The sequence below is a fragment of the Oreochromis niloticus genome, linkage group LG3 (assembly GCF_001858045.2).
Source record: "Oreochromis niloticus isolate F11D_XX linkage group LG3, O_niloticus_UMD_NMBU, whole genome shotgun sequence".
Taxonomy (NCBI): domain Eukaryota; kingdom Metazoa; phylum Chordata; class Actinopteri; order Cichliformes; family Cichlidae; genus Oreochromis; species Oreochromis niloticus.
In genome coordinates, this window is record NC_031967.2 from 34,105,136 (window position 1) to 34,128,211 (window position 23,076).

Sequence of the window (23,076 nt, forward strand, 5' to 3'; positions counted from 1 at the left end):
TCAAGCTTCTGTCATAATGCTAGCTTGATATTTGATCAATTTTCTTGGCGCAATTGGTAAGTTTCCTGGGACAGACCCAGCTGTTAAGCGAAGTCTACATATTTTCAGTAGGGTTGAGGTCAGGCTTAATGTTAGCTTAATTTATCCATTCTAAAACCAGTTTCAATCTGTGTTTGGGATCATAGTCCTGTTGGAATACCCAACTGTGTCCAAGTTTCACCCATGTACGTACCAGTACAACTGGCAGCAAAACAGCCCCAGATCATGATGCTACCACCACTACCATGCTTCACAGCTGGTACAGTGTTCTTAGGTTTACAGCCTCACCTTTACACCTATAAACATACCTGCGAGGGCAAAGAGCTCCATATTTGTCTTGTCTGAACATAAAACTTTCTTCTTCTTCCAGATCTCGGCAAAGTGAACTGATGATCTCTAAATCTGCATTTGTTTAGAAACGACTCCAAGAGATTTTCCCAATGTCTGTAAATCTATAACTCTTCTTCTTAGATCCTCATTTGGTTCCTTAGACGTTGCCATTGTTATGAGCATTGGTCAGTCCAAAGAGTGCTGTCCAACAAATCCTTTCTATGCTGACAAAGAGAAACTACCAGTTGTAATCAAACATGATTATTGGTGAGGAGTTAATACGCCTTGGCCTTGTCAGGCTATAGTGGTAACATATTTTATGAGCTATGCTCCTGTTTTTAACAACATGATTAAATGTCTCATTTTCTCCTTGTGTTCTGTATGTAAAGCAACATACTTTTTGGCCCTGGCAGGTTTCCCCTCAGAGCCAATAAAGTTTGCTTTACTTTCTTACTTTATTTACTTTTACTTCATCACAGCTGCTTTTCAATATATTTTACATATACTTTCTATACTAAACATTTCCAGGGGTACTGCTTTCAAACTCACAGACACCTCAAGAACCTCATTACTATGCAACTATACTTTTATGTTTCAGGAATCCCTTCCTTTGGCCTTCAATTGCACCAGCAATCAGCTACTTATAAGTCACTTAGTTAACCTCAAATCCTCATTTAGCTTGCCTCTGCAGTGTGGCTTATTGTAAAGGACAAATTGTGACCAAACAAATCCTTGTAATATATTAGTCCCTTTAATGGATAAAGTTTTTTTTTTTTTAAAAAGCACATTTTCATATTTTCTTGCTGTACATATAAACCCACTGATAATATTCACATGCAAAACAAATGTGTAAAAATATCTTATCTATGATAGCGATTCTCATGCAGATCAAAATGCCACATTTAAATGCCACAGATGAGCCAAAACATTAGGACCGGTCTTCTCGTAAATCAGGTTGCTGGAATTTGGTGAAACCCCTGACACCTGCAGTCTTTGAAACGACCAGCAGGTTGCAAAACAAGCCTGAATGCACGGAAGTCTATGAAAACAAAAAAAACATTTCTCATTTTTCTGAGATCTTAGTAAACACTTTCAATTCTTCTTCACCATAACATTTTATGGACACACTTAATAAAAAAAACAAAACGAAAAAAAGTGGCCATGTCCATCTTTACTATACAGTCTATGGGAAAGGCCTGATACACGACCACCTAAACGGCACCGTGTTTTTGTGAGTACTCCTGGTCAGCAGAGGCGAGTACCAGCGGGGTGTGTTGCAACAAGTTTGATCTGCAGCAACTTCAAAACACGGTTTCCTCTATTTAAAAGTTTGATGTTACTCTGCTCTGGCACTTTACTCCAGGCAAAGTAGCTAGAGTACCCCAACAGCTTTTTGTAAAAGTCAGACTTAATCTTCTTTAATGCATTATTCCACTGAGTTATTTACAGTAGATGCCCAAATCCAAACACACACACACACATGTAAATATGCACACCTATACAGTGCAATCAGTAGCTTTCTTTCTCCCATGGCTATGCATCCTGGCTCAAACAGTCACCTCTTCATTCAACACAGTCCTTCATCGATCCCCCCTGAGTTCATTTCTGAGTATCTTCTATATCTGCTCCCTTTACTGCTCAGCCGATCCGGTGGTATCGTCGCTTTCGTCCGCTCCCCGCGGAGAACCAGGAATGGATCCTCCAACCGACCCTCCGTCTCTTCCTCCCACTCTCCTCGCGGCCTTGCTCTTCAGCAGGGGGCTGTCAGGGTGAAGCGAGTGGAGATGGATGAGCAGCGCATCCTGAGTTGCCGCTGTGTGGCCGCACTCCTCGCACACGTACAGCTTGTTGCGTCGCTCCTTGTAGGCGTACTTCAGGGTGATGCTGTGGATCTTCTTCATGTGAGACTCCAGAGAGCAGCGCTGGGTGAAGGCCTTGTCGCAGAAGTTGCACTTGTATGGACGGACGCCTGTGTGGAAAATGAAAGGAACATCATCCGTTACCTCTGTGTGTACGGAGGTCTGAATATGCCAAAATTTAATATAATATATGTTTGGATTTATTTTAAAACAATTCATCTATTAAGTTTTTTTGAAAAATTTAATGGTGTACATTTTGTACACTTGTTTTACGGTCTAAACACACAAAGTGAGCAGCTACCTGTATGCGTGCGCACGTGTCTTTTGAGGTCGAAGGTGTCATTGAAGCCTTTGCCGCAGAAGCTGCACAGGTGTCTCTTTGTGTCGTTGTGACACTTGACGTGTCTGTTCAACATCCGCTGGTACTGGAAAGTCTTCTGGCAGACCTGTAAATGAAGCAAAATGATGATCAGGGCGCTTCCATGCTTCGCCGACCTTCAGCCACCTTTCGTTTTTCTTGTGTACCAACATTAGCCAAGTTTACAGTCAGTGTTTATCTTCGTGAGAGGCATTACAAAAGTAAATAATGAAGCTGAAATGTGTATTTCAGGTTCTACGATCATAACACACACAAAAAACAGGAAATGCACCTGGCACACGAACGCTCCCGTCGACCCACTTTGACTTTGACCCGTGGATCTGGTCACCATTGAGACCGGCTCTGGGGGAGGTGGGGTCGGCACAGAAGGACTCACAGTGTTAAGTGCAGCTAATGGTTGTGGAGTGGGAATGAGAGGAAGAGCCAGAGCAAGGGGAGCTGGATCTGGGGGTAACTCGCCTGTAGTTACCTGAGATGGGGGAAAAAAGAGATGATTCACAATGGCATCCATAAATAATAATAAATCAGTCTAAGAAATTGTACAGTAAGACAAAAATCTGCCACGTTGTGCTGTGCTCTCCCCCTCTCAGTTCTTACCTTTATTTTGGCTCGGATGTACGTGGAGCTGCCCTGCGGCCTCCTCTTGATCTCTGACCTCCCGCCGGGTAAACCTACCGGGCTCTGGGGTCTGCCGAGCACCGTGCTGGAGGGCAGCTCCGGGCGCGTTTGTGCGTCAATGGTAGAGTATTTGGTGAGACAGAGGGGCGTCGTCGTCTGCGTCGTCTCAGCGGGGCTGGCCTCCACCTCCATCATCAGGACGGACGGAGGAAAGATGGAGACTGGAGGGAGGGGAGAGAGAGAGAGAGGGGAAGACTCAGTGTCATGTCATCTTGATTTCCTTCTTTGAAACAACAGATTGTTGAAGTTGTGCTTACAGCCACCCGAGGAATTAAATTTTAATATTAAAGCTCAGTTTTGGGTTTCCACAATTTCCTGAGGGAAATATCAGATGATTCAGCTTCTAAATGATCCCTTGTGTGTGCATTGTTACATTACTACAGGGGCTTTTTAGCAGCACTCACCTGAAATTAGCAATAAAACTAAGGAGAAACTTCAGATTCTCCTTGGCTTAATAATTACCTCAGATTATCTTTTGTCTCTTTTATTCATGTCATTTTATTATTGATATATTGTTACTTACATTAACATTAATTGAACCCCTTTAGAGACATACAGACAGCAGTTAAATTTAATTCCACTTGCCTTTGATTGTATATTTTATTCTTCTATACAGAAAGTCTCTTAAATTTAAATGTAAATAATTTGAAATGAAACTTTTTTTAGATTTAGACTCGTCCTCTGTTCACTCTCTGTCTGAAAACATTTTAAATCCTCTCCCTTTAAGCCAGATTTCTTCTGATTGGCTGCCCCTCAAAAACGGAAGAGGAGAGCAGCAGGTGGAAGCCATAGCCAGGCCTGCGCTCCTGTGACATCATACAGAGCCGCAAATAGAAAACGAAACTGTCCTGAACTGGGTGTTTAAAGAGATTACATATATCAACTATTGACCATGATTAATATGAGCATCCACAAGTGTAAACAGTAAATACACAAGAGAAAATGAATAAAACCAAACACCTCACATTGTGTGCTTCTACTGAACTTTTACTAAGTTGTAAAGAAAAACAGGCAAATGCATTTTTGCACGGATAATAACCCAAAAAGTCTGAAACTGAAAGTTTTATTTTTATTTTATTCTGCCACTGTTGCAAAACACAACTTATAAGCTTAACTAAAGGTTAAAAAAGACAAGAAATGTCTTTAAAAGGGCATCAGAGGGTCAGAGAGTCATGTATGAGGACAAATTCACTGCACTGTACAGAATTTCACAACAGGCGGTCGGCTTGCACTGCTTTATATTTGCACAATTAGCAAAGAACCACGGCTAAATAGGAGCGTGTACTTGTGTTTGTGTGTGTGCGTGGGTGTGCGCATGTTTTTGCCTATTGTTTAGTACGACTTCTGCACCCTCACCACACACACACACACACACACACACACACACACACACACACACAGATTACATTACTTGTTTGACCAGACAGTCTTGCAGCACCAGCTTTGTACCTTCCTCAAACAATCCACCTCCGCAGGGGTGTGTGTGTGTGAGTGTGTGTGTGCGTGCGCTGAACCAACTGCGTGTATGATTTGTGCAAAACACAACAAAACGCGTCACTGAAAGAACCAGAGACAAGCCATTCAACTGACAGTACAACACAGAGAGGCGTGCAGGTGTGTGTGTGTCACTCAAAGGCAGGCGTGGCTCAGCTCAGCCGAGACAACGAATCAGTTGAATGTGCCGCTGGGGCCTCGATCAGATAAAACCCAAATGTAAATGCAAATGAAGTGCGCTATATGAAGAGAAGACATAAAAGCCGGTCTGTGAAGCAGCCGGATTAACGGAACGCTGAGAGAAACAGTGACGGCTCTGTGCAGCATCAACGCCACAACTGGTGAAGACATATCACTCGTCGAGACTCTCTGTGGGTCTCCGAGTTGGGTTTACAGTGACGGCTCAAACAGGTCAACGGCTCAAAATAAACCCAGTGAAAGATTTGAGCATTATTTGGTTAAACAAACGCATTCAGTGCTGTAGTACTAAGCTCACTGCTCTCCCTACGATTCTGATTAAAATAGATGAAGCCAAGGCGCACACTGAGATCATTCCACGCAGAAAGAGACTCCTCCAATCATGCATTCAAAACCAGCTCTGCAGGTTATTTGTACAAACAGTTGAATTTCAATATGCGCATTGAAAGGTGTCAGATGAGAGGGCAACTTGGTGAAACTCATAGTTGAAAGTCGGATTTATTTATAGAAGAAACTTTTGTGAAACACATTGGACATCAGACCATCAATATGAGGCCTCACTGAGCATTTTCTAGTGTTTTGGTAACGCCTCAGTCACAAAAGTCAAGAGCAAGGGTGGGGAACTCCAGGCCTCAAGGGCTGGTGTCCTGCAGGTTTTAGATATCACCCTGTGTCAACACACCTGAATCAAATGATTAGTTCATTATCAGGCCTCTGGAGAACTTCAAGACATGTTGAGGAGGTAATTTAGCCATTAAATCAGCTGTGATGGATCAAGGACACATCTAAAACCTGCAGGACACCGGCCCTCGAGGCCTGGTCTAGAGACAGGTAGGCAGGTGATCCCCAGCAACCACAGGTCGCTGTGGCAATCCCCCGACTGGTAGGAGACCGGTTGCTGGAGGTACCTGGCTGTTGCCAGATAAAAATCAGTAGTAAAGATTTTGCTGCATCAACAACCTCTTTGATTGCTTTGGGGTGGGCAACAAGTCCGGACTAGTCTGGAAACACTTGTCAACTACGCGCCAAGAAACCTGTGAAACTTGAAAAAGTGTGGCACAAACTGAAAATGGAGAGCGGTCACATTCAGAGTAAATGCTGCGCCCTCTGTTTGCTACCAACATGTGTCAAAGGCAGAACTGTTTTACTTTGAAAGGAATTTTCTCCATTTCCAGTTTGTTCCAGTCTTCATAGTTTCACTACTGCTCTGTGAGCAGTTGGCAAGTGTTTGCAGACAAGTTGGCATCTTACATGGAAACTTACAGGCATTCTGCTACAGACCTATCGACTACTTAGGGAATACAAATTTTTCCTTAGTAAACTCGAGTTGCCAGGTTGTGGCCAACTGGTGACCAGGATGTTGATAACAAGCTATTTCCCAGCAACCTCTTGCAACCAGTGTGGGAATACTAATTATTCAGGAGTTCCAAAGGGGTGTTGGACTGATCTGCCAGACTGTTTGACTGAGGTCTTAGAGGAATTTAAGGAAAAATGAAATCTTGCTGGACATAATCACTGTCTATAGCTAGCTAGCTTCTCCAGCTGTGGAACATTCATGATTATGTCAATGAATTAAACAGTTAATGGACTATTATTTTGATGTTTTTGGTGTATAAACAGCATTTTAAAAATGCTCCTGTTGAATAAACTTGAACAATAAACTCTTAAAAGTCTAAAGATTTTATATTTACAATCATTTACAAAGGTAGTAAAGCCTCACATTTCAGAGAAAGAAGTGGCAATGGTCTGAGTTTATTGCTTATAGATCATTATAAAGTCAATAATGATTAACAAACTTGTGTGCCAATCATTTTCCTATAAATGAGGCTTAATGATAAAAGTTCTTAGAGAGACTTTATGGCTTGTAAAATGAGAGCTCTTTTGTTTTTAAGTCACTAAATGCCTTTACCATGAAATCACCTGTGTAATGCTGTGTCCTCGCTTCAGAGGCCTGAAAGACTCGCATTTTTAACATTAGCATTTCACATTTCATGAACAAATCTGTTAATCAAATTATCTCCATGAGGAACTTGATCTCCACATTTAGTTTCATCTACAAAGTTTACAGCTTTTTGAACCTTTTTCTGGTGTGTGACACAAAACGTGTGTTATCTGCCACGGAGAGCCTAATCCTATGATTAAAAGCCGCCGAGATGATCAGAAATTTTCACTGTACTTTTTTACCGCGTTTTCAAATCCTTCTTAATTACTCCTGAGTGGTGATAGTTTCTGTGGTGACTGCTGCTGGCTGGACATTTAATCTCATTTTGCATTGTTTGTTCACCTCTCCTGCCACCCCTTACCAGTGAATGAGATGTGTGTGTGTATGTGTGTTTGGTAGTTAAAGGGCAATGTGGAGGGCTAAAATATCTCAAGGCTTCTACTCCATGAGCAAGTAAAGGAGGAGTGGTGCTGCTTTAAATGCTCTGTAATATTTTCCTTGTATTCATTTAACATCGCTCAGCTGGGAGAAAGAGTCAACAATCAGTAGATAACTTGATCAAACAGAGGGTGTGTGTGTGTGTGTGTGTGTGTGTGTGTGTGTGTGTGTGTGTGTGTGTGTTTGCTTAAGGCGTATTGTCTGCAGCAGCAGGCTGTCCATAGGGTCCGTTACATTTCCTTCCATCCAATAAACATTAACCTTGGAGCAGTCACTGAGCAGATAGTGGAAACTATTGGTGCAGTGCAACAAACCCCAAACATAACAAGGCATCAGCTCCTCCTGGACGGCTCTGAGATTCTGGGGAACACATCGAGTCGTTTTTCACGACGTCTTTCTTGTGTGTGCATACATGAGCCAGTCTGTGTAAAAGTGAAACTAACGTCTGCTAAAACTACAAAATGAAGACAACACAAAACTTTAGAAAGTCATCAGCTCGGTAGCATCTCCTGGAACAGCACCAGCTGGTGTTTTAACCATGATCTCCACCACAACAGACCATGTTTTTTTCTGCATATAAGACATGCATGTTTCCTTTAATGTTGTATTTACTTTTTATATTAATGTTTTATAAATGACAATGTTTAATTATTTTATGTTTGTAGTTAAACTGTTGACGAGTTTTTTCTGTTATTGAGCACCACCTAATTTTTGGTGATGCTCTGTCAGTGGCACAGTGACAATGATTCTCTTATTTGTGTTCTAATATAACCTCAAAAATATTATTTAGCTTTAGAGATGGAAGGCAAGTTTATATACATTTGGAAAGTAATAATTAGATTATATGTGACCTCTGAGTGTAACAGAGGCATAATGATACATAGACTTAAAAAAAACCAAACAAGTATGCTATAAGCTAATTTTACGGTTTATTATTATTATTGTTATTATTATTATTATTATTATTATAGAAAAAGTGGCGTGTAGGAGAAGATTTTTTCATTTCTGTTTTTAATTTCCCCCCCTCTTTTTCAGTTTTACTTCCGTTTTCTTACTTTTTACATTTCTTTCTAAATGTAAACGAATTAAATGACCTTTCGATATATTTTCAATAACATCTTTTATTTGAATAAGAACAGAAATGTCTCGTCTACTGCTCTTAAAATCAACGTTGTATGTTTGATGGGTTTGATGAGTTTCATGGCGGATACTGATGAGATGCAAGTTGATTTTCTGCTGTGTCCAGTGAACCATCTGGTGCTTACATCTGGGACCAAACATTTTTAAGCATCTTTTTATGTATAGTGGAGATTTGCTTCTTTTCTCTGCCACCAGTATAAGGAGGGAATAAACATAAATAATATTTCCAACACTGCTACCGAGCGGCCCAAAAGTTCAGAATCAGCGCATAAGCAGCAAAGACCTGCACATGTTAACAGCGGTACTCAGTGGATTTTTTTTTATTTATGTGAAAGTTAAGAAGAAAGTACACCTACTTGGTAGTGATGCTGAAACACCAGCAGTATTTGCGTAGGCAGTTATTATGACGTATTGTCTAAATTAGCTTTCATTTCAATAGCCACGGGCACATTGAAATGGCAAAATATTTTTAATTTCTATTTAGGAATCTATTTTTTCTCTGTTGCCTTTTTCACACGCAGCGGTTCTCTGTGTGTCTGGAAGATGGAGGAGGGATAAAACAGACTCGAAACAGAGGTTGGTTTCAGACTGATGACCCATCAGAAACAGGCCCCGGCACATGTTTGTGGATAATGAGCTAAAAATAAACCCCTGCGCGCGCGCGCGCACACACACACACACACACACACACACACACACACACACACACACACACACAGAAAAGTGTCCAAAGCTATGGCACGTGGCGTGTCACAGAATTATTCAACACGCAGATTACTGAAGACAATTATCATATCTGAGTGTGTCAGCGTGTTATTCGGTTTTTGTGCGTGCGTCTCTCACACACGCCGGGCAGGTACATCAAGTAACGGCACATACCAGAAGATTTAGCTGAGACCGTTGCTGGGCTTGGCAAAGCGTTAACAGTACGAAACACAATTACGCACTGACGTTCAGGTTTCGTCTCAAAGTTTTCCTGAAAAACTAGCTGCTGAAGCTTTCTGCGACGTTTCTTTGGTTCGTGGGTGTTGAGAAATAACCTGAAGAAAAACATTATACGGCAGATTCCCTTTGTGTGTGAGTGGGGAAGGGAAGGTGGAAATAACTGCAGAGGGGAAATAATTCTTGGTCTTCTCACTGCGCAAAGTTGCTCCCAAAAGCTTAGCATAAGACCTGAATCAAACCCAAAATGCCCGCGCGCTTTTATTTGGGTGGTTACAACCTATGTGAGTGTGAGTTTTTCTCTTTTCTTTTTATTGAACCTGTTTGGGAAAAAACAGTTTGAAGCGTATCCTGGTTCAGTTCATCCAAGTGTTCCGGTTGCAAACACCCCAAGAGGATGTAAAAGTCAATGATTAAAAGTTAACGGTGATGGGATGAGGACAGGAAAAGGACACACAGACACACAGGGAGAGAGAGAGAGAGGCGGGGGGGGAGAGAAGGGGGAGGGAGAAGAGCGAAAGGAGAGCGAGAGAGACGTTTAGGGTGTAGTCCGTTACTTGTTATCTGATACCGGCGGGGTCTTACAATAAAAACTCCGCCGATGGCAACAATGGGGATTGTTTTCACGAAAACTGGGGGATGATGAGGGGGCAGAAGGAGTCATTTGGGACCTCAACGTGTCATTTAAATGTAAAGTAACACATTCAAAGGATCAAACTTGTCAGTTCAGTCTTAGGACACCCAGCTCAGTGATAAAGTATCAAAATCATTGCGCGGGTCAGGAAAGCTGATGTGTTCAGTTTGTTTAAAAAAGGTGAGACCAACACGTGTAGATACAATAAAAACAAATAAAAAATGAAAGGTGCAAAACATCATCTCATCAATTAAAACTAAGAAAATGAAGAGATTTGAATTCAAGTGTTTATTAATTGGCCTGTGCTGAATGACTAATCAGAAGCCGATTAATAGGTCGTTATTTGTGCTTCATAAGTCAGGCCGGTGCCTTGCTGTACAAGGAAGAACAATCAGGGGTTGAAGGTCGATATGAAAAAAAAAAAAAAACAACGGGCCTTTGCGATCGTTTATAGGCCACAACACTGGACTTGGTGTAAGAACGCATTAGTCCTGTCACTGTTTGCTTTTGTGACACTCTACTCAAATTGTTTATATGTGAACCATCAAAAACAAAAAAACAAAAAACGAGGAAGGATTTTTAACCTTTTTATGGAAATGAAATAAGTTTAACGTAAAAGGTTATCTGAAGTAAGAAGAGCACAGCTCTGAGACCCCACAAAACAGGAACTACTTTCTCCGAGTACGGCGGGCCGCTGCTGTTTCCCGTTATTCCGTGGCCCCGTTACAATCACCACCGGACCCCCCTTCCCCCCCACCTGCCACACCGGTATTCCCGCTGGATTCTAAACCGCGCAAAAAAGAAACAAACAAACAAAAAATAAATAAAAATAAAATCCACAAATCCTTGCGTAAAAGCGCCCCAAAACGAGCCCGTACACGCCACCGCCAACATTTCTTTCCTTTTTAAAAACAACAACAAAAATGGCTCATCACGGCAGTGTGGACTCACCTGGGATGTAGACGTCCCCTCGTTCATGATCGGGGAGTTCACTCCAGTTCCGCTTTCCCGGCGAAACGTTCGCCTTTTTAACCAGAAAGGCCCTCGGCATGCTCAGTCAACACAAAGTCCCTTTCAGAGAAAGCGGTGTGCAGGGAAAGCCGCTGTGGCGACGTAAAGTCACGGTAAAAGGGACCAAAAAAAAAAAAAAAAGCAGGAAACCGAGAGGAAAAACTGGAAGGTCGGTCCCCTCTTCTCCTTCTTCCTCCTCTTCGCACCTTTCTTCTCGTTTCGCAAGCCTCGTCCCGCTTTTTCGCCTCCTTTCAGCACACCTTTCCTCTCAGTCAGATTTGTTTTCGAGCTCTAAAGAAAAGTCTTTTCGGCGTCGGGACAGGTGAGTCCGCTCAGGTGAGCTACCAGGTCAGGTACAGACGGATATCGCCCACAGCGCCCTGAAATAACGGGAGTGTGGCGTCACTAGGTGAGGGAGCGGGGCTGGGAGGGAGAGAAAAAACGCAGATATTCCTGGTCGCACGCACACACACATACACAAGTGTCGATAGAGGTGGGTCAGAGAGCTGCACAGGTACTCATTTAGAAGCAGGAAACAGGCAGCAGCGCGCATGCGCTGGAGAAATAACGGTGACAACAAGCCGGAGAGAGCCTAGGGTTAGGCCTCTGTATACCTGCTGAACCGGTTTACCCCTCCTTTTATTCTCTGTCTCGGGCTTTCCTGTCCTCTCTTTCTCCACCTCTTCTCCATTCCGCTTTAAGGTGTGGGAACGGTGAAACGGCGAAAATGACGAGAAGAAAGAGTGAACGATTGAGAGTGTGTGTGGAAGTGTGTGTGAAGGAGTGAAGGTCAGTTATACAAGAAACTGTCGACACAAAGAGACAGAGGCACACTTTAACTGTGCAGATGCACAAACACAGCAGTCAGAATAACGAGACTAATGGAGGAGTTCATTATTTTAACCACACTGTCACATTCACACTTAATTTAGCAGATATTTGTGGTACATATAGACAAATATCAGCTAAATATGAGAGTCTTATTCTCCTCTTCTTATCTTTTTTGTCGGAGAACTTAAAAGATGAAAAATCTTCACAGTCGGGAACATTTTAATGATTCGAGACGTGACAAAAAACCAGTTTATCATGAATCACTGAAACAGAAACTAACATTCGTCTGAATCTCAGGCTAAACGAAATGAACCTATGAGAGGTATAACCATGGATTTGCTGTAACAAGTGAAAACAACAGTCAAGTTTGAGTGTGCATGTTGCACATTGATCTCGGAGGATGCTCAGCTGTGTGTAAAGTTTTTAGTTTATTTTAAATGTGTTCCTGAGTGATTAGATCAGAGTCAGGGAGCTGAAAGAGACCCCCACCCCCCAATTCACTATTTTGTCTATCAAGTGTCTCCGAGGTGTCTAAGCTGGCTACACAATTCATTACTGTTTAAGTTAATTACTCTACAAGGTCATAGGTCTCCATGTGAGTTGATCTGCAGCCAGGAAGGTGCCAGATTCATTCAGATAGGCCCGGCAAAGGAAAACAACCTGCTTCAAGAACTGTAAGGACTCTTCCAGCAGTTGAGATCGGCATGACAAAGTCATTTGTGAACTTGGATAAATGCCACCATGCTTTGCTTTGATCACATGCAATATTTTCCTGTTTATTTCTTGTTGTAGACGTATCATTAGACCAGGTGTAGATTACACACTGACACAAATGGGACCGTGTGTCCCGTTTGTGTCCCGTTTCATGACTTTCAGTCATGAAAGTGGATCCTTTTATGTCATGTAGTGTGTCATAATAAAGGAAAACCTACACTGCAGCTGGGAAGACTCGGTACTGTTGTATCAGAAAGACCCGTGTGTTGTGATGTTTGTTTTAGTCTTCCTCTGTGGCTTCCTCACTGCTGTACGGTTGATCAGTATGAACAGAGAGCGCTCTACCAGCTGTTGAGTGTTTTCCTTCAATTAACTGTGTACATATTGTGTAAATGCGGTCGCCGTAGCTAGGTGTAACTGGGAAATGGAGTCGACAGCCTGTATCATGCTCCCCCAAGTCTGCAAAAAAAGCTGGAAAGCACAGCAATTTATTGACACTAGGACACAGAAAACATATCAAATGTTTAGACTGAGAAAATATTATTTTGTTTTGAATTTCATGGGAGGTAAAAGTCTCAAAAAACTTGGAACAGGGTCTTGTTTATCGCTGTGTAGCATCCCCTCTTCTTTTACAACAACATGTAACAGTCTGAGAACTGAGGAGAGCAGCTGCTGGACCTTTTGGGGAGGAACATTGACCTATTCTTGTCCGATGGATGAATCCAGCAGTCTTCATTATCATGTTTTTCATTTCATGATACTCTAAATGGTGAAAGGTCTGGACAGCAGGCAGGTCAGTTCACCACCCGGACTCTTCTACTATGAAGCCATGCTGCTGTAATAGATGCAGTATATAGTTAGCACCATCTTGTTCAAGTTTTCAAGGCCTTCCCTGAAAAAGATGTCATCTGGATGAGGACATGTAGTTACGTTTCAGGTTTAATGGTGCCTTTCCAGATATGAAAGTTACCGGTTCAATAGGCACTGATGCACCTAAATATCACCAGAGATACAGGCCTTTTGAAAACCAGACTTTAATCTGGTCTTCCAAAAAGAATTTCAGATTTTGATCCGTCTGACCACAGAACAGTTGCTTCAATCTTTTTTTTTGTTTGTTTGTTTTTTACTGAGCTTTGTTTCAGAGATGACGGCAGCATTTTTGGATCATGCTCACACATGGCTTCTTCTTTGGATGATGGAGCTTTTACCTGTGTTAAAGTGTCCATGTCGTCATTTCCAAAACTGGAATATCCAATGCTGACTTTCAGCCAAATTCTTGGAAACTTTTTAATAATATTATAGATGATTGGCATTTTAAATTGAGGAACTCATTCCTGACATCACACACACAGGGAAAGATATGATGACTGATGGAGGGAGCAGGATGTAGTCCATCCTTTCTGTCAATCATAAAATGATCCAGAGACAGTGAAACATATTTTGCAGTCTGAGCGGATACGCGGTGAAGCGTCTCTCGGACAATCCAGGCTTCTTGGTTGTTCACACCTGTATAGCTTCATATAGATCCAGGACACATTTTAAAACCAGTGATGTATTTTAACATATCCTCAGTGGCCAGATTATTTATTAAACACAGTAAATGAACACTCTTGATATTCAGCTTTTGTTCAAACCTTTAAAAAGGCTCTGGAAGAAGTAGTTCGTGGTCATATGTTTCTGTTATTTTGTCCACCTCCATTTACTGTTAATCAGCTGATGCAGGTTACAGCGCTCTTTCAAATAACTTGTTTCTTTGGTTGCACAGGTGTGCTGGCTGGTTGTGACATCATAAAAGGCTTCCTGTGCAGGCCTGATCAGATCACTTACATGATGTTGTATTTGCATAATATATTGAACACCAGGAGCTGCTGTAATAATTTGTGTTCCTGTGTAGTTAAAGAGAAGTGACAGCAAACTTGCCACAGCACCGAGCCTCTGTTTTATGAACCTAAAAAGTTTTTGATGTGTGTCAGAACCTTTTTTTGAGCCCTGATAGCCAAAATTTATCAACAACTTTGGCAAAATAATTTAAAAAGACTAAAAATGACACATTGTGATGGTGCTGGGTGAAGGTTAGGGACATCAGTGGTGACCTCTCGGGGTTTAAAGAGTCTCTTCTCTCCTTACTACCTTTAAATACAACAGGAAACTCCAGTACAGCGAGATTCACCTCTTACCTGTCTGCTTTTCTCATGACTAACAGTAAGAGAAATGCTTCTCAAGACAACTAATATGCAAAGTATTTGTTAAGCTGTGAAAGGAGACACGCTATAATGCTGTGTAATTGTGTTGTGTGTGTGTGTATGGGTGGCATGTTTTCATTTGAGATCATGGGCGTTTAAATCGTTATGATCTGAGGATAATCAGCTTCTTTTTAATGAATAACAAATATTTACTAATTTTAATGCCAATTTTCCCAACCAACGGACAAAACAGCTAACCTGTGGAAACACTTAGATAACAGGTAACACTTTAAAAGTAGCTCAATGCAGTGGAAAACCACAGACCTGGCAACCCTGTTTATGTTTTGTGTTTTTTCATTGTTTAATAATGATGTAGACATCATCATATCCACAGCAGCAGTGTGACAGTGGCATCATGGCTCTAGTGCAGTACATTGAGGGCCACATACAGCCAACTTTGACCTTATGTGGGCTGAAACTGGAAAACTGCCCTTTCTGTCAGTGTAAAAATGTGTAACTAAATATTTAATCCCCTTTAATATAAAAAGCAGTGGAATATCAACAGTATTCCTCAGTTTTTCTACTCGGTAAAGAAATGGTGTCATGGCAAATGAAAGAAATCTGTCAGCATAAATAAATAAATGCGTAAAATTACAGAAAAAAGTTCTCGTAGCTCGCTGCCCAGAAAATGTCCTTTCCCCCCTTCGGATGTACTGTAATAAATGACTATAAAAGATAGTGAAAAAACAGGAACCTTTCTGTGATTTACTTGTTTTTGTTTATCTGTTACTTAATTACTTTGGTGTAGTATGAATGGCAGTGGGGGAGGTCTGTATCAGTAGGAATCGCTGTGAAACCTTTAAAGTACAGTTAAAAGTCCAAAATCTGTGCCCTCGTTTCAAAGTCGTCCAGTGGGCCAGATTGGGGTCTTTGTCAGGCTAATTCTGGCCCCCAGGCCTTGTGTTTGACACCACAGATCTAGTACATTATCACTAATAAAGGGACAAACCTCAGCCTGTAGGGATGCAAATTTGTGTGTGCCTCCCACCTTTCCACCCCTGCTGTGTGTTTACGGCCCCCTCCTGGTTTCTCACTGTTCCCTCATCTTTGGAGCTTAAGTAGCCTAACACACCCACCCACCCACCCTAGTCTCTTAATGGCTGCCTGAAAAAACTGAAACCTAAAGGCGATACACAGAAACTCTGTTGATCTGGACCCTCCATCAATCTCAGATTTAACCATTTATCCAAAGCCATGTAGAAACTGCAGTTCACTTAACTTTTTATGCATGTCTTTAGACTGTGGGAGGAAGTTGGAGTCCTCGCAGAGAAATCAAGGAGGAGGAGATTCATGGATGTAGTGAATAAGGACAAGCAGAGGGTTGGTGTGACAGAGGATGATGCGAGGGAGAGGGCGGAAAGGAGGCAGATGATCCACTACAGTGAACCATAGCTGGACTGGCCATCGGGCATACCGGGCATTTGCCCGGTGGGCCGATGTTTTTTTTTTTTCTTTTTTCTTTTTTTGTTTCGTAACGGTATAAACACTGAAAGGTGGTGGATTGGCCAGATGCTGGGAGATGTGTAAAAATAACTCAATTGTTTGGTGGTGGCTATTGCGGAGCTTTCACAGCTTGAGTAACATTAGCAAGTGGTGAAGGCCAGCAGATGCAACACACTGGCAGGTGGATGACAGAAAGGTGAGGCAGGAGGAGGAGAGACCCGAGGCGGCCGCCGGTCCGAGTGTCAGGGGAACTGAACTTCAGGTGAGAACTTATGACCTGCAGTCTATCTGGGTCAGATATAAACCAAGTTTAGGTGGAGTTTATTTTCGTTGTGCTGACTTTTTACAGTCAGTTACAATAACTCGTACTGCGTACTAGCTAGCATGACGGAGTTTATATACAGCTGGGCGGGTGCTATGATGTTACTGATGTTGAACTTTATTTTATTAAGGTTTATTAAGGTTAATTAGTTTCCAACTGTTCCTTAAAAAACGGAATCGTCTCGTATTCAGAGAAAATATTCATGTTGAGCTGAAAAGGAACGTGATTTGTCCCGCACTTCAGCTAGAATGAAAAAGACACAAAGCTGGATTTATTCTGTGTCTTTATGCTGCAGCTGCCTCTTCTTCTCTCATTCTCTCCCCCTCTCTCCCCTGTTGTTATTTCAATCATGAAACTGATCAATGATCAGCTGATCGGCTTTTCTCTCTTGTTTGTTTATCGCCCACTTTGCGCCAGAAAGAAGAAAGCAGCGGAGGTTAAACAACAGCAGTACGTTTAAGCTTGATCAGCTGTTGTTAGAATTTATTTAATATTAATTTCTAGTATCAGCTGATGTTTGCTGGAGCCACAGCTGTAAAGCTGCTGGTCATGATATCGGTTTGGTTATGTGGTGAGAGGGAAACATGAAGATGAAACCAGGAGATGTCCTTACTGAATCATCAGAGCTGAACAGGTGATGGAGAAACAGGTTTACCTTTTAAGTGACATTAATGAGTTGAAGGGAAGTTATGAACTGTTTCTGAGAGACAAATAACACCAGCATCCTTTTCTACGTAGCTGACAGCTGGTAACTGTGCAGGGGCGGGTCTAGCAAAGTTTTGCCTGGGGGGCCAGGTAGGGCATTAACAGAGAAAGGGGGGCACAAAGAATTACTTTTGTTTCTAATTCTCATTTAAAATGTCTATTTTTAAATAAATAATTATCTGAATCTTACAACAAATGTTTTCATCTGATGTAAAATGTATAGAAATCACTATTGTACAGAGTAATTTTTTTCAGGGTCCCATCTTAATTTCTTCAGAAGTAAGTACTGTATATGATGCCAGTATTTTCCCACATTTTCTAGATACTGTACCAGTACTGTGTGTAAAATACCATCAAAAAGTCAATTAAGTTTTATTCTTTCTCACCTGTCTTTCTGTCTCCTTTCACTTTTTAAAGGTTGCCATGTTGGAAAAAATATTTTGCCCTGCCATGCTGTTTATTGATGTGGTAAATGAATAGTTTATGAAAATATATCTAAATCTGTCATTTATTATTTTTTAATATTCAGTAATGATCATGTCTCACCTCTAGTCTTCTCTGTCTTAATTTCAGGTTTCCACCATGTGTTGTAGATAGTTCAGGAGGTTAACTCGACCAAGCAGTCTGCTTTCGGGTACTGTTTAGAATACCAGAATAGGGAGGATGGTGTAGTTTATTAGATTGATACATATATACCAACAGGACAGTGTATATCACTGTGACAACAGCATTTGTTTTCATTCAAAGGCTTTATGGTTTTTCCTATAATACCTGGTGGGCCAGTCTCTAGTCAAAATGCCCAGGCCGATTTTTTGTCCCAGTCCAGCCCTGCAGTGAACCTTAAAGCCATAAGAGAACAAAAATGACTCACCTCCATGTCACCGCTCTTCCTGTCCCCTTTTCTCCACTCTGGACATTACAGAGAACATTAAACACAAGGTGCTTTTTTGCAGTGTTTTGGATTTAATGGATGACTAAGTATTTCTAATCTGAATGGCAGTGACTGTTATCAAGATACTTTGTTGTTAAGATTGTAAACCAGCACATTTCCTTTTCTTATGTTTTACTTTCGTTTTGTACAATATCTTTGAATTGATGGATTATGTGTTTATTGTTTGTATATGTGTTTTTGTTTTCCTTAAATATTTTTTTACGTATTACTTGGTGTTTTCTGTCCCTCCGTTTTGCTTTGCAGGCTCAGATAGGCGGGGCTAACCAGTGCAACTGGGAGCACCTGCTCAGGTCTCCCTGGAGCATTTAAAAGCTGGCTGCCTTTTTCTTTGCTCAACTTACAGACTCTTTAAGTCCAAATACTAATTCTGTGCATGTCCTACATTCTCATACTAACTGTATCTGGCTGACTGAAGTTAAGTGACAAAGTGAAAAAGCTGATAATTAAAGTCTGGAATCCACAGGATCGATCTCCAAAAGGGTTTTATTAGAAAATGTTTCCTGTGACACTTCTTTAGTCGGCTTTGTCCTTTTTACTTCATGTTTTGCACTATAAAAAAACACACTTATCATTCAAACCCTGCAACACATATAACCAGAGATGGGCAGTAAAACGTTACTTGTAACCGATTACTTTTTTCAAGTAACGGGTACAGTAAGAGATTACTATTGCAAAAAAGTAATTAGATTACTGTTACCTTCCTGTAAGCAAGCTGCGTTACTGCATTACTAAACCATGATTTTGTTTGTGAGAGTGTCTCATGACAATGACGTAAGCGCGTGCGATGTTCGTGGTAACAGACGTGTGCAGATCAACAATGGATAATATATCGAGTATGGGAGAGAGTGTGACTGTGCAGCATTTAAAGCGTGGAAGTACCAGTGTTGGGGAGTAACGGAATACATGTACCGCCGTTACGTATTTAAAATACAAAATATGAGTAACTGTATTCCGTTACAGTTACCGTTTAAAAAGGTGGTATTTAGAATACAGTTACTTTGTTAAAATAAATGGATTACACGGCGGTACTTTCCTGTTTCATATTGTCGCGGGTCAGGACTGTTTGGGTTTGTTTGACAGCTACGTTCTGTTGTTCCAGACGGCAGCGTTACGGTTGCCATGGTTACAGGGCGACGCTCTCTCTCTGTTTGTTTCCTGGGTGAGAGAGCGCCTTTTTGTTGTTGTTGTTGTTGTGCTAAGCTAAAAGGCAGAATGCTACAGGCATGGCTCTAAAGAATGTAGCCTCATGGGCAGTGTAGTCCGTGCTGCAGGGAGAATGGACTGCCATACCCGTTATGTGTCTGTGAGCGAGGGAGGGAGAGAAAGGAAAAGTCCGAGCTGTCACGGAGCAAAAACGGGAGCTGGAAGCATGTAAATATAATAATAACCACAGCAGCCAAGAAGAGTGCCTGGCGAGCCCAGCTGTAAGTAAGCTATTAAGACTCGACTGTACACTGTGTTCGTGTTTTCCTCCGAAAACAATAAGTTCCGTTGGAGCAGCCTTTCAACGCCTCTCTCAGTCTCTCGCAAGCAAAGTTGACCCAGACAACAAAGTAAAGCTATTTTTCGGCTACCAGCCCTACACGGAACCCACCGTATTAGCCAGAGGTCCCTTTACTACGGTTCGGAGCCGCGGACCTTCAGCAACAGTAATAAATCACACAGCAATAGTGCATTCACGTAGTTGTAAAAAGCATGATAATATATTAAGTAATCCAAAGTATTCAGAATACGTTACTGTCATTGAGTAACGTAACGGAATACGTTACAGAATACATTTTGGGGCATGTATTCTGTAATCTGTAATGGAATACATTTTAAAAGTAACCTTCCCAACACTGGGAATTACTGACCTTACTTTGAGTTTGATTCCGTAAAAAGTGACAAAAACATTAGTGTCCACTGTTCACTGTGTGGGAAGAAAACTTCTTTTTACAGCGAAAAAACAGTAAACCTCTGAGCAGGTACCTAGCATGCTGCCGAGAAACCCCCAGATCCCTCCACTGACATTACCACTGCAGCACACCTGCACCAGGGAAAACCTCCATCCGCCCCACTCCTGCTAAATAGGAGAAAATAGATTTAAGAGCGACAGGACTTTGATTTTATTTATTTTCTGCTCTGGTTTACTTGCACCTATTTGAAAGAGTGAGTGTAAACACAAAAAAATATTTTATTTTATATACTGGATTATGCAGAAAATAGGTTTAAATGTTAAACAAATTTCTTCAAGTCAAAGACTGTTGTATATAATTTCATTTTTGCTTGATGCAATGTGCATAAAGTTAAAAGTTTGAAACTAATAAAACAATTTTTGAAAAGAGACTTTTTCATTTGATTCAGTTTGATTACATTTTATATGTTAGATTATGCAGAAAAAGTAGAACTGGGCTGAAAGATCTATTGCTTCAGGTTGTGTATCATGTTTTTAAAAAGTAACTAAGTAACTTATTACTTTTGAAAATAGGTAATCAGTAAAGTAACGGGATTACTTTTTGGGTTTTTTCAAGTAACTTGACCAACACTGCTTATAACTAACACACCTTATAATATTAAGTATGTGTTTTTGGTTAATACATTTCTATATTTTGGTTTAAACTGTGTATCTTCCATTAGTTACTTATTATTGCAGATACTTTGAAGATAGAAGCTAATCCGGACGAGAAAAGACAGAAAAAACAGCTTAACTCTGTCCAAAGTACAAATCAATTAACACTGAATTATCACTAACGTATAAATAATTTTTAAAACAGTTTACTAGCTTCACTAACCGTTACTGGTCAGCCCTGCAATAATACATAGAAATGTAAGCTTTTAATAGATGATGCACAATTTATGCAGTTTAGTAGCTTTTAGTCTGTTTTTACACATAATCGGCTCAGTTGTTACAATTTTAAATATAAGGAATGTTTTTAATACTAAAACTGCCTGAAGTCTAAACCCTGTGCACGCAACTAAATGCTGTGTTTCTTCCTTTGAGATGCTCTCTCACGCCTTTACTCCAGCTGCTGCTCAATTGCTCTTTCAGTCTTCAGGTTGTCTTCAGTGTTTTTTTGTGCTGAGATCAGCCGACTGAAAAACATCTCATTGCTTTGCCTTGAGAAACTCTTGGGTTACTTTTGTAGTTTTCTTTGTCTCATTATCCATTTGCACTGTGAAACTCTATCTTATTAATTTTGCTGAAATTTGACTGAATCTGAGCAGAGAGGATAGCGTTGTACAATTCACAATTCATCCTCCAACACAAGTGATATGTTCTTGAGTGTAACCAGTGGTTTGTACCTTCTTGTAAACCCTCTGTATTTACATCCATGAATGTGTCTCTTGATTGTAGATGTTGACAGTGATACTCCTGCCTCATTGAGAGTGTTCTTCAGTGAGTTAGATGTTGTTTTTCTTAACCATGGAAATAATTCTGGGATCAACTACTGTTATCCACGGTAGTTGTGTCTTCTGTGACCTTCAGGCTTTATGGTGTTTCAATGTACTAGTTCTTTTAAAAGATGTCCCACATTATTGACTTGAACGCTCCTGATGGTTTTTCCATTTTTCTTTTGGGATTATTTCGGTTTTTCAGTCTAAGGATGAAGCTATGAAATACAAGTTCAGCACTCAAGATCAATTCTCGATCTCTTATCTTCTTAGTTTATCTTGGAATGACAAAGAAACAGGTTTCACCTGGCCATGACTCCAACTGCAGATCAAGTATAAAAATGACTGTAATTTGATTCAATTGTGATTGAAGGAGGCAAAATTCCCAAAAATATAGGTCACTGTCCAAAAACCTATGGAGTGAAAAATATAGTGGAAAAGCATACAGCTTCGGCATGAATTTGTTGAGCGCTGAGTAAAGGATTTAGTTCATTAAAAGCCTCTGAACACCACATAAAGAATGTTATTGTGATACCTGTCATAAATAAAAGGCTGCTGAACAATAAACGTTACAGGAAGTGTTTGTACTGAACTGAAAGTAACAGTAACATACTGACACTCAACATACTGAGCTGTAAGCACTGAATGCTGGTTGACTGCATGTGAGCATAGATGCAGCTAAAAAGAAATCAGATTATCAGCACCTCTGAAGCGCACAAATTTAAAAGCAACATTATACTTAAGTAGTCTTTAAACTTGTGATGTCACTAAAGGTTTGGTCATTGGTCAGGATATAGACTAGGTCATGATGTGACTGTAAAATGTAAAATCAGCTCATTAATTCCACACCAAAGGACCCAAACTGTGGCGTTTGAAGAGTCGCCTTTGATAGATGTAACCCTGGTTATATTTGTTTTGGATCATTTCCAACTATGTATCAGAGGAACTACCTGAGAAATCCTTTTTTGTCACATGTCACAAGCAGAAGTCATTTTGACTTCCTGGTAGCTTACGTGTCTTTAAATGTAAGAATTTATTTCAAGCAAATGTTTTAAGCAGTCTATGCACACATTTTGTTTTCATGTACAGCTCAGTTACCATCTTTGTTTACCACCAACTGCCATTTTCACTGTTTTCCTTTCGCTGTCCACCCCTGCTGGGATGTTTTCTTCTCCTTCACCTTGCATGCCGGCACTCTGACACGCAGTAAACAAAACCTTTCCCGTCCAAAAATAAACCTATGCAAAACTTATGCAGCATCTGAGCAGAGGAGGAGAAGTCAGACCCAGGTATGAAAAAGAAGAAGAAAAGGAGTGGTGCAGGATAAATGAATGAGCGGTATGTCACCCGGGCTGTTGGAGGAGTTTTAGCAGATGGGTTGGGGTGGCTTCCCCTCTCTTTCTTTACTTT

General features: G+C 40.9%; 1 protein-coding gene across 1 annotated transcript; it reads right to left on the bottom strand.

Annotated features, from left to right (window-relative positions):
* Positions 1-1,101: 1,101 nt before the first annotated feature.
* On the bottom strand, positions 1,102-11,668 carry ovol1a (ovo-like zinc finger 1a). Its single transcript, XM_003458600.5, has 5 exons — positions 11,025-11,668; positions 3,205-3,446; positions 2,879-3,076; positions 2,530-2,674; positions 1,102-2,338 (listed from the first exon to the last, which is right to left on the bottom strand). The coding sequence occupies exons 1-5, from the start codon at positions 11,122-11,124 to the stop codon at positions 2,001-2,003; spliced, it is 1,023 nt and encodes a 340-aa protein (XP_003458648.1). The 5' UTR covers positions 11,125-11,668; the 3' UTR covers positions 1,102-2,000.
* Positions 11,669-23,076: the final 11,408 nt, after the last annotated feature.

Coding starts and splice junctions, on each gene's coding strand:
- ovol1a (XM_003458600.5), bottom strand. CDS start 11,124: ATGCCGAGGGCCTTTCTGGTTAAAAAGGCGAACGTTTCGCCGGGAAAG. Junction 3,077..3,204: donor ACATCCGAGCCAAAATAAAG/GTAAGAACTGAG, acceptor CCCCCATCTCAG/GTAACTACAGGCGAGTTACC. Junction 2,675..2,878: donor CGGGAGCGTTCGTGTGCCAG/GTGCATTTCCTG, acceptor CTTCATTTACAG/GTCTGCCAGAAGACTTTCCA.